At 36.4% G+C, this 11,710-nt stretch overlaps 2 protein-coding genes across 2 annotated transcripts; both read left to right on the top strand.

The window, feature by feature from the left end:
* Nucleotides 1-7,004: 7,004 nt before the first annotated feature.
* On the top strand, nt 7,005-7,763 carry LOC132736694 (uncharacterized). The gene has a single exon (XM_060723884.1). It carries the CDS (start codon nt 7,005-7,007, stop codon nt 7,761-7,763), a length of 759 nt encoding a protein of 252 aa, XP_060579867.1.
* A 53-nt stretch (nt 7,764-7,816) lies between these two features.
* On the top strand, nt 7,817-11,258 carry LOC132736695 (uncharacterized). The gene is made up of 2 exons (XM_060723885.1): nt 7,817-9,460; nt 11,142-11,258. The coding sequence occupies exons 1-2, from the start codon at nt 7,817-7,819 to the stop codon at nt 11,256-11,258; spliced, it is 1,761 nt and encodes a 586-aa protein (XP_060579868.1).
* Nucleotides 11,259-11,710: the final 452 nt, after the last annotated feature.

Here is an 11,710-nt window from a genome sequence, read left to right on the forward strand (position 1 = left end):
TGAATAGAAAAAAGGTGGTTTCATAAAATCCATCAGATTTTGTCACCTATCGATGAGGCATTGCTATATCTTCTAGAATAATTATATACATTTGTGCAAGAAATAATGTTGACCGCATGAATTTAGAAATATAATCGTTTAAAATTGTTAAGCTATTATATTTTTCACTTATTGCACACTAAAAAGTATACATAAAATTGAAGATATTTTTTAATGAAATTTTGTTTGAAAAATTGTACAACACACAAATTTGCCCCCAGATGGGTTTTGAACCAACACGAATGCTTTTTCAGAGATCAGATTCTGCATTCTCAATTACCTTTTAAATTACAGAATGAAACTGTAAGTGATGATAATTCTTTACCGTCAGTATACAGGAAGGCTAACTAGATTCTGTACCGTTATTAACGCAATTCTTGTATCTTCCAAAAACCATTAAAGTGGTTTGGTCTACAATGGGCACATTTTACATAATTATTTTAAATATTGATTAAATTTTGATATACGACAATAGAAATGTATCTTTTTGGACATATTTTATAAAATATTCTTGGAAAAAACGTTGAGTATGGACATTGATATGATGAATAATAGTATTTTGTTTTAGAACAGTTTTAATTTACTATATAAATATAAAATACAATGTTATTTCGGTTCAAGTGTCTCACAGTTGCCAACATCATTCGTATAGAATTCGTTTATGATTTGTTCTAAATTCTATCACTGTCTTTATATCGTATTACTGACCTTCCATTATAGACCAATTCACTTTAAAGTTCAAATGGACTGTTCCAAGTGCAAAGCTTGTCAAATCTATTTCATGTCTTTAATCAGGTTATGGGTTAAATATGATTATATTTGGTCACTATTGCCTTTAGCTTATATCTAAGCCAATCTACAAAACATACAAATCCAGTTTACTTGAATAATAACATTTAACTTACTGTATTTGTGTAGTGGATTTGCCTTATACTGGAACATAAAGGGCTTCAACAACAAAGTGCAATAAAAATTAAACTGCCAACAGTGTAGAGTCTTAAGAAATATAAATATGCAAACGATATCATTGGTGCTATGTTTTTCTTAATTGTACGAATGTTAATGTTAATTTTCGAATTTTGCTAAAGCCGGTGCTAGGGAGCTTGTGTGGTACGCTTAAACAAGCAAAGCCTGCGTCATTTTCATTTTGAAGTGTTGGGCGACCTACTAACAATTCTAAGTTTGACTATTTTGTTTGAACTAATGCAAAACTTTTCCTTTAAATGTATACAGTGTATCAGTTTATTGAATATCATTGTTAAATATTTAGTGGTATAGTTGGAAAAAAATGAAGTTACTAAACCATATAAGATAATATTGTTTTTATTTTTAAGTCAAAAGTTTTTTTTAAAATCCCAAATCATTTCATCATTTTATTAAATTTATAACTGACCAAACTTTACTCGACATTGCAATCTAATCAGTTTTAAATTTAATTTATGTGTTGACCATTTCGTCCCTATCAAACTCATGATGATTGCACATTATAACCATAAAAAACATTTACCAAAAAATAACTTCTGAAACTTTTGATATACCATATGCTTGGCTGCCAAAATGTGCAGTACGTTATTTTTATGTATATTTGGATTTTGTTTATTATGTAAATTAAATATTAAATTGTCACATTTTATGTATTGAAATAAGATTATTAATGAAATAAACTATTTTACAGGACGGTGATTGTTGGTTTTTTTGGGGTTTTTTTATTTATCCATAGTGCATCAGAGTTTTCATCATGGAGATACTATCCAGAAAAGAACAGTGTTGTTTTATTCTTGAAAGAAAAAAGAGTTCAAACATATGTCAAATATGTCTAGGCGGTGCTAGGGGACTTGGACAGTAACTTCCACTGTCAAGTAGTGTCCATAAACAGGGTCATTCAAACCGATTCTGCCACATTTTCAATTTTGCCCTGTCCTGTTTTTGTTTGGGGTCCTCCTGGGCTCCTGTTGCTGGGTCGTGTAGGGGTTGCATTCTTTAAACGCCGCATTTCCTTGATGATCTTTTTTATCATATTTGTTGGGTTTTTTAGGGATTTTTTTCTATATTTAACAGAATGAACCTATATACTATAAATATTATCCTGTTTTCTTACTAAATTAAGCCTATCATGAGTAAAGATACCTGATGTTATTATTTAATTGTAATAACGTAAACATAATACTTAAAGCATTTAAAACATCTCTGACAATTATACATTGACATTTATATCATTCTAAATATTAAATTTACCCAGTGCTTCGAAACGATCGTGTAGAAGATTTGTTAAATAAATAAGATCTGTACAATTTTAGAGAGTGGAATTAAAAACATTTGATGCAGCATTGTAAGTGATAATGTTATGACACAATGAACAAGTGCTGAGTACAATAGAAGCTCTCTGCTCTCCCGTCGTGTTAAGGATATGTTACTGACTACTCAAGTTTGATCACGTAAAAAATAGAGCAAAAGATCAAAAGTATATAAAAAGTTAGAGGAACTGTTATTCAATAAAAAGCATAAATATTATACAAGAAGTAAAATGTCTAAACAGTAAAGATAGCAAAATAAAAGACGAGATTACTTTATCAAAATTTTGACGAATCTAAAGATAGAGAAAAATTTAATGACGTTCATTGACAGCTCATTAAGACATTTATAGAACGAATATTCCGAAATGTGCATCACGTGATAACGTGACCATGACGTAACAGCAATGAATGCCATCATTCTATCAGTGGAGCCAATCAATATATGTCAGTGATCATTATCTCAGTAAATGAACCTGTTCCACGCGTATTTCACTATCCCTCTACTATCTGCCACTATGGAATGATTAGACCGTGAATCTCGTGCTCTTAAAGACGCGAATGGAATGATGACATCACATAACGATGTGTGTAGATTTACTCTTGCCATAATATTGATACAGGCCCAGTAAATAACTTGTGCAATTTCCTCTCTTCGGTACACAAGTAGAATATTTATATTCGAAAATATGAGATTGTTAATTCCTATGGGTTAGACTAGTAACTTGGATGGTCATATTAAAATATTGCAAGTTTAGATACTTTCTTTATTAAAGTAATCACCCAGCCCGTGCTTTGCCTTCTGCCTTCTTCTTCTTTTGTTTGGTGTCCTACTTGGCTCTTTGCCGGTGGTCATGTGTTGCTGGGTCGTGTCGGGGTTACGTTCATTGAACACCGCCCTTCCTTGATGATCTTGTTTTTCATATTTGGTTAAATTTGTTTATGGGAATTCAAGATAAGATTAAATAAGCAGAGCATCCAACGTTTTGACAATTCAGTAAAAATATACACTGTCAGATACTTAAACTGTCCCGGTCCCAAAAATTGTTTACTGTAATATCTGGTGTCAGGAGGCTTGAATGAAAAGAACAGAGAACGAAGATCAACCCGAAAGGGCGATGTTCCAGACTCCGAATGTTGGTGCTGGTTTTAATTATCAGAGACCGATTTAAAATGTTTAGATAATTGTTTTGATTTCAATAAATCATGCCAACTGTCCAGCGCAGTGTTATTTTAGTGCGCTCTGGTCCCTGCCAAGACTAAGCGTTCCCTAGTAATTAATGATCCCCATATTTAGAAAATCAAATTTTACTTTTATTTTCTTAGAGGGCGCTTCCTGCATTTTGGTTGGTCAAAACTGTCCCTAGAAATAATAATTATATGCAAATGCAAGATTTGCCGCCTTTCCAAGGCGCAGTTGAAAATAAGATTTCGGAATGTGAAGTACAAATCTTGTGAATTTCTATTTATTAAGTTTCGGGCACAGATACCATTGTTCAGTAAGTTTATTTTTGTTTTTTAATTGCCTTCGTTCGGGAAAATTATTGTTTAAATAATTTTTGTTCATAAAATAATTACATTTATTATTGTTAAGGTAAATACATTAACAATTTTATGTTAAGATAGATAAAACTGTATCCTAGTTAAAATTTTGATGTAAAAGTAAATAATCTGTAATTCTATCAATTAATTAATTTGTTAACATTACTAGCAGCAGGATTCCCATAGTATTTGTTAAGGATGAATTATGTATGTGACTTGTTTATTTGTAAGTATGTATGCATTCTTTGTATGTTGTTTTAATTGTTATTAATGGAAGTATAACTGTTTAACTTTCAGATAACCGCTGTATACGTTATATACGCTATATACGCTATATACGTTAGATACACTATATACTCCTTAGACTATGTGTTGTTTCTGGAATAAAAGTGGAAAATATAGCGCGTGAATTGCATCTTTTTGTTGCCCAAACTTAGTGAAGCTGCCCATTACGACGGTGTCGTAGTGTCTTTGTAATTTGGTGAAGAGTTGAAGTGAACACCCGTATTCACGTGTTCTCTCTCAGCCACCCACGTAATCTACACTGTGTTCTTACAGTTATTGAACAGTATAGTTCTTACAGTTATTGAACACCGTGTTATCCTACAGTTATTGAACATAATCTATTAACGAAAAGGTGAAAGTTAATTGGATTAAACCGTATTTATTTGGATTATATTCGTAAACATATATTCCGTATCATCTAAAGATGGCAAGTAATGTAACCAGCAACGAAGCTGAAGCGAATATGAAGAAAAATCAAGAGGACACGAGCTCCACTAATTCCGTTGTAACGTGTAGCTCTACAGCCTCACGCAAGCGGAGGGCAGAACTGCGCCTCCGCCAGCTGAAAGAAAAACAAGAAACAGAGCGCAGAAGCGAGGAGGCTCGCCGGGAGCTCGAACTGCAGTCGGCCCGGCACGAGCTAGAACTTGCTGAGATTGAAGAAGAAGATTCCGATGACAGAGGAGTGCTATCCTTACCCGACGAGCCAGCAACCGATGTTCGAGTTGAAAATTACGTGAAGGACTTACCTGACAATACAATTTGTGAAAATCTTTGTGATAATATACCATCAAGACAAATTTATTCTCAAAACGTTTATGGTTTACCTAAACCGGAGTTGATTAAATTTAGTGGGAATCCTGCTGATTATTGTAAATTCATCAGCAATTTTGAAACCAATATCGAGGCTAGGGTAAGTGACAATAGATTAAAATTAAATTATTTAATTCAATTGTGTCAGGGTGAAGCAAAATATTGTATCGAAGATTGTGTAATTTTGTCTCCGGACGAAGGCTATTTAAGGGCTAAAGAAATTCTTAAATCTAGGTACGGTAAACCACATTTAGTGGCCCGGTCCCATGTAGATAGTTTAGTAAATGGCAGTGCCATAAAAAATAATGACGTAAAGGGTCTAATGAACCTGTCACTCCATATGGAGAAATGTCATATGACCTTGACACAGCTAGGTTTTATGTCCGATGTGAATAATACGGAAAACCTACGCAAAATAGTTTAGGAGACTTCCACTTCACATTCGGTCCCAGTGGGTCGAACGTGCAAGTAGCCTGATAGAGCAGGGGCTCGAACCAAGTTTTAACCATCTTCTAACCTTCGTGAGGGAACGGTCAATTGTAGCCAATACAATGTATGGTTATGACCTTGCGAATGAGTCAAAACAAAAAGTGAATTCGCAAAGAAATTCCCACATAAACCCTTCTCAGCGTAATAAAGTAGTTACACTGTCCACTGGCTCTGATAAGAGGAATTCAGGTAAATCTCCCTTAGAGAAATCCGCTAGGGGACGATTATCATGTATTTATTGTAAAAAGGCCCATAAATTAAGGGCATGCGCAGAGTTTCGCTCCATTGATATTGATTCAAAGCTAAAGGTTATCAGAGAGCATGAAATGTGTGAAAACTGTTTGTATTTCAAACATGTTGCCGAAAATTGTAGGCAAAATAGTTTTTGTGAGGTTTCAGGTTGTACCGGGAAACATAATACAATGTTTCACCGAGATTCTAGTAAAATCAACAAATTTACAAATGTTGAGGATAAATATGTTGCGGCTTCCGAATCGAGGTGTAAACAAAACAAGGTAAGTTTACGCATAGTTCCTGTCGTCGTCGGAACGAAAACTATGCAAGTAGAAACGTACGCTCTCCTTGATGAAGGGAGCGATGTAACGCTTTGTAGCGAAAGCCTTGTAAAAAGGCTTGGGGTTGAAAGTAAACCATGTAAGTTCACGTTAACTACAGTGAACAAGTCTGGTCAAAATATAAATGGCAAAGAAGTTAAACTACAGGTAAGTGCATTAAATGGCGGTCAGGCCATTGACCTTCAAAAGGTATGGTCTGTAAAAACCCTGCCTATATCCTTGCAGTCGTTGCCAGACCAGTCTGTGACAGGTAAGTGGAAACACCTTAATGGTATCAAATTTACCGAAAATTGATGTAAACAAAGTTGAGTTGCTTGTGGGAAGCGACACCCCAGACGCATTCTGGGTAGAAGAGCAGCGAAGGGGGAATAAAGGTGAGCCCTATGCAATTAGGTCAATATTAGGCTGGAGTATTATAGGACCCACATGTAATGGATCGTCAAATGATCAAGGTAGTATCAATTTTCAGTTTGCTTCTAGTACACAGTTGCAAATCGATAAGTTATGGGCAACCGACTTCCCAGATGTCAAGAGCTGTGGCACAGGGATGTCACAGGAAGACCGTCGTACACTTTCAGTAATGAAAGGTACAGTAGTAAAGGAAAACGGTCATTACAAATTGGACTCCCGTGGAGAAACCCAGACGTAAGTCTTTCCAAATAACGTGAAGATGGCTACGGTAAGACTATCTCATTTGAAGCGAAAACTTCAAAGAGATAATAAGTTATTTGATATGTATAAAGAAACGGTGAATGGGTATATTGATAAGGGTTATGCTTCCTTATTAGATACCAGAACGGGATTCGAACCCGGACGTATTTGGTATCTACCTCATCATCCAGTTGTGAACCCAAAGAAGCCGGGTAAGGTAAGAGTTTTCCTTGACTGTGCTGCTAAGTATCGAGGCACATCATTGAATGACAATCTGTTTACAAGGTCCCGACCTAACTAACAGTATTACTGCGTACTTATGCGATTCCGGCAGGCCCCAGTAGCATTGGTTGCGGACATAGAAGCCATGTTCCACCAGGTAAGAGTATGTGAGCATGATAGGGATTCTTTAAGATTCCTTTGGTGGCCTCAAGGTAACTTGAACGAGGAACCAAAGGAGTATCGTATGAACGTCCACTTGTTTGGTGCAACTTCGTCACCAAGTTGTGCGGCTTTCTGTTTGAAGCGCACGGCAAATGAAAATACTGATAAATTCAGTCAAGAAGCGGTAAGTACGGTCGAACGTAATTTCTACGTTGATGACCTTCTTAAGTCAGTATTAGACTCAAGTTCGGGAATTAGACTTGCCGCAGAAATGAAAGAACTTCTTTCTTTAGGGGGCTTCAGACTGACAAAGTGGCTCTCTAATTGTGAATATGTCATGAATTCGATCCCGGAAGCGGATCGAGCTCAGTCAAAGGAAAAAATAGACCTTGACAACGAATCGTCATGTGAGCGAACACTTGGGTTACAGTGGCATGTTAAGTATGATCATTTTGTGTTTGATGTAAATCTCCGTGACAAAGGTACGACAAGACGTAATATCTTGTCGGTTGCCAGTTCATTGTATGATCCGCTTGGGCTTGTTGCACCAGTGACATTAACACCAAAATTGATTCTACAACGTGCTTGTAGAACAAACCTAGGCTGGGACGAACAAATTCCAGATGCGGATGCTGAAAAAATGGTTGCAGTGGCTAGCCAGCCTACCAGCACTATCGAAGGTAAGTATAGATAGATGTATAATACCAGGTGAGCTCGACAGGTCGACCTTGAAAAGCTGAACTACATATGTTTAGTGATTCATCTGAGTATGCCTATGGATCGAGCGTGTACTTAAAAGTGTATGACGCGAAGGGGCACAGTAAGTGCAGTCTAGTTATAGGTAAGTCTAGGTTAGCACCTATAAGGGCTATTTCGATACCAAGACTCGAACTTGCAGCAGCTGTAGTTGCTGTAAAACTGTATCAGATTGTCATAGAGGAGCTTGATGTCAAAATTACTGAAAGGTACTTTTGGACGGACTCTATGATTGTGTTAGGTTACATAAGAAATGAAACGAAAAGGTTTAAGACTTTCGTTGCAAATAGACTATCAATAATTCATGAGGTGACGTCACCACATGACTGGAGGCATGTACCCTCAAAGAGTAACCCTGCTGATATTGCGTCAAGGGGAGTTAATCCGCAAGAAACTGAAAAGCTTGACATATGGTTGAATGGCCCCGAATTCCTTAAAAGGAATGAATCAGGGTGGCCAGCGCAGGTAAGTAATGCAACCGTTAATGAGTATGACATAGAGCTCAAACCTCAGGCTAGTGTACTTAACACTCATGGTAAGTATAATTTGAGTACGAATACGTTACTTAGTAAATTCTCCGACTGGCATAAACTTCAAAATGCAGTCGCTTGGCTACTACGTTTTAAGTGTTTCTTAATTGAGAAATACTTACCCCAAAGACGACGTCTTTACAGTAAGGTAAGTAGTAAACCCCTTAGTGTGGGGGAAATTAAAATGGCACAAACAGCCATCTTCAAATTAGTTCAAACGGAGGCGTTTGAAAACGAAATAAGTGAATTAAAGGCTCAGAGGCCAGTTCCGAGTTCGAGCCCTCTGAAAAGGCTATGTCCTATATTGAAGGATAATGTAATGCGAGTCGGCGGACGACTAGCAATGTCCGACCTACACGTAGATGCTAAGCATCAAATTATCTTGCCGAGTAGTCATCACGTGACAAGAATCCTGATACAAAATTGTCATGAAAAGAATGCGCACATGGGTCCAGTACACATTCTGGCCATGTTGCGACAAAAGTATTGGATAATCCATGGTCTGCAAACAGTTAAGTCTGTTATCGGTAGGTGCATAACGTGCAAACGACAGTTACAACGACCGGAATTGCAACAGATGTGCGATCTTCCAGAAGAAAGACTCACACCCGATAAGGCACCGTTTACGTATGTCGGTGTCGATTATTTTGGCCCGATGACTGTGAAGTCTGGAAGACGACATCTGAAAAGATACGGCTGTATATTTACGTGCTTGACCACCAGAGCAGTGCACATTGAAATTGCTCATAGCTTAGATACGGACTCTTTCATCTGTGCACTGCAAAGGTTTGTAAGTCGTAGAGGCCGTCCCGAAAAAATATTCAGTGACAATGGGAAAAATTTTGTATCTGGAGATAGAGTTTTGCGTGATAGCATTCGGCAATTTAATCAAAGTCGACTCGCAAAATTATGTCAACAGCAAGAAATGAAATGGCATTTTAATCCTCCATATGCAAGTCATATGGGCGGTATTTGGGAACGGTTAGTACGGTCCACAAAAAGGGCTATAAAATCAGTCATTGGAGAACAACTTCTCAACGATGAGGCTCTGTTAACTTTAGCTACAGAGATAGAAAAGATTCTCAATGATAGACCGATTACCCAGGTAAGTAGTGATCAAAGGGATCCAGAACCCTTATCCCCAAATAAACTTTTGATTATGAGACCAAATGCTTCGTTCCCACCAGGTTTATTTGATAAGCGAGATGTTTATTGTAAACGCTGGTGGCGACAGGTACAGTATCTAGCGAATGTTTTCTGGAAAAGGTGGGTTCGAGAATATCTGCCGACCTTACAGGTAAGACAAAAATGGCATAACATTCAAAGGAATGTGTCCGTAAATGACCTCGTTCTCGTCTGCGACGAGCAATTATCTCGGGGCAAATGGCCATTAGGCCTCGTTCTGGAAGTAAACAAAGGTAGAGACGGACTTGTAAGGTCATGTAAGGTCAAGGTAAATGGGTCCGTGAAAGTACGGCCGATTACGATGTTATGTGTACTGGAACAGGAAATCGTTCATGCTAACTGATAACAATAGTCAGCAATGAATTAACGTTTAATGAGCGACATTGTTTGCCTCGCTATTAAGACGTTACGATATTTAAAAAAGTGTATATATGTGTAACATAATCTAGATTAGTAAAAAATTCTAGAACTTGTGAATGTTTTGATTATTACAAAACGAGTATTAAATTCTTCGTCTTCCCTTAATATATAAGAATGAACTTATGTAAAAAAGTTCATTGAGGGCCGGTGTTCCAGACTCCGAATGTTGGTGCTGGTTTTAATTATCAGAGACCGATTTAAAATGTTTAGATAATTGTTTTTGATTTCAATAAATCATGCCAACTGTCCAGCGCAGTGTTATTTTAGTGCGCTCTGGTCCCTGCCAAGACTAAGCGTTCCCTAGTAATTAATGATCCCCATATTTAGAAAATCAAATTTTACTTTTATTTTCTTAGAGGGCGCTTCCTGCATTTTGGTTGGTCAAAACTGTCCCTAGAAATAATAATTATATGCAAATGCAAGATTTGCCGCCTTTCCAAGGCGCAGTTGAAAATAAGATTTCGGAATGTGAAGTACAAATCTTGTGAATTTCTATTTATTAAGTTTCGGGCACAGATACCATTGTTCAGTAAGTTTATTTTTGTTTTTTAATTGCCTTCGTTCGGGAAAATTATTGTTTAAATAATTTTTGTTCATAAAATAATTACATTTATTATTGTTAAGGTAAATACATTAACAATTTTATGTTAAGATAGATAAAACTGTATCCTAGTTAAAATTTTGATGTAAAAGTAAATAATCTGTAATTCTATCAATTAATTAATTTGTTAACATTACTAGCAGCAGGATTCCCATAGTATTTGTTAAGGATGAATTATGTATGTGACTTGTTTATTTGTAAGTATGTATGCATTCTTTGTATGTTGTTTTAATTGTTATTAATGGAAGTATAACTGTTTAACTTTCAGATAACCGCTGTATACGTTATATACGCTATATACGCTATATACGTTAGATACACTATATACTCCTTAGACTATGTGTTGTTTCTGGAATAAAAGTGGAAAATATAGCGCGTGAATTGCATCTTTTTGTTGCCCAAACTTAGTGAAGCTGCCCATTACGACGGTGTCGTAGTGTCTTTGTAATTTGGTGAAGAGTTGAAGTGAACACCCGTATTCACGTGTTCTCTCTCAGCCACCCACGTAATCTACACTGTGTTCTTACAGTTATTGAACAGTATAGTTCTTACAGTTATTGAACACCGTGTTATCCTACAGGCGACATTTAATGAACGGAGCCCTACTCCCCCACCCCCAACAAAATCTAGCAACATAGGAACACCGGCACGGACCCCAGCAGGTCACAAAGACAAAGTGTTAAAATGTAGAATTTAAATGAATGATGATGGACATTGGTTAATATACGTGAACTTGCGGTTAGAATCCTACTAGGGTCACGTCAATGTTTCATCATATGTCACTTTTAATACATCTTGCTGGTTCTATTAAACTATATACTTTTAACATCACTATGACTTAAAATACACATTTGGATTTTGACTAGTGACTAGGTACAAACGACGAAACCCGTATTAACAAAATAAAGTAATGTTTTGTTAACTCGATTCTACTTCAGTACAGTTTGACTTTATTTCATAATGAAATACATGTTGTAACGAATTAACTAATGAGTTTCGCCCAAGAATTTGTACAAGTCCCATGGCACCGACTTAAGCAGAATTTGTGAGTTAACAATTTTAGTTGTCATTAGATCAATTTAAAAAATAAATAAAATAAATAAATGGCTATTACATGTAACTATCATCATAGCAACAAATATTTCGAAC

The sequence above is a fragment of the Ruditapes philippinarum genome, unplaced genomic scaffold (assembly GCF_026571515.1).
Source record: "Ruditapes philippinarum isolate M1 unplaced genomic scaffold, ASM2657151v2 ctg3510_1_1_1_1, whole genome shotgun sequence".
In the NCBI taxonomy this organism is placed as follows: Eukaryota; Metazoa; Mollusca; class Bivalvia; order Venerida; family Veneridae; genus Ruditapes; species Ruditapes philippinarum.

Excerpts from the sequence above, each read along its gene's own strand:
- LOC132736694 (XM_060723884.1), top strand. The coding sequence starts at position 7,005 with ATGCGATTCCGGCAGGCCCCAGTAGCATTGGTTGCGGACATAGAAGCC.
- LOC132736695 (XM_060723885.1), top strand. The coding sequence starts at position 7,817 with ATGTTTAGTGATTCATCTGAGTATGCCTATGGATCGAGCGTGTACTTA. Across the intron at positions 9,461-11,141 it reads ATGATAGACCGATTACCCAG|GCGACATTTAATGAACGGAG; the intron begins GTAAGTAGTGAT and ends GTTATCCTACAG.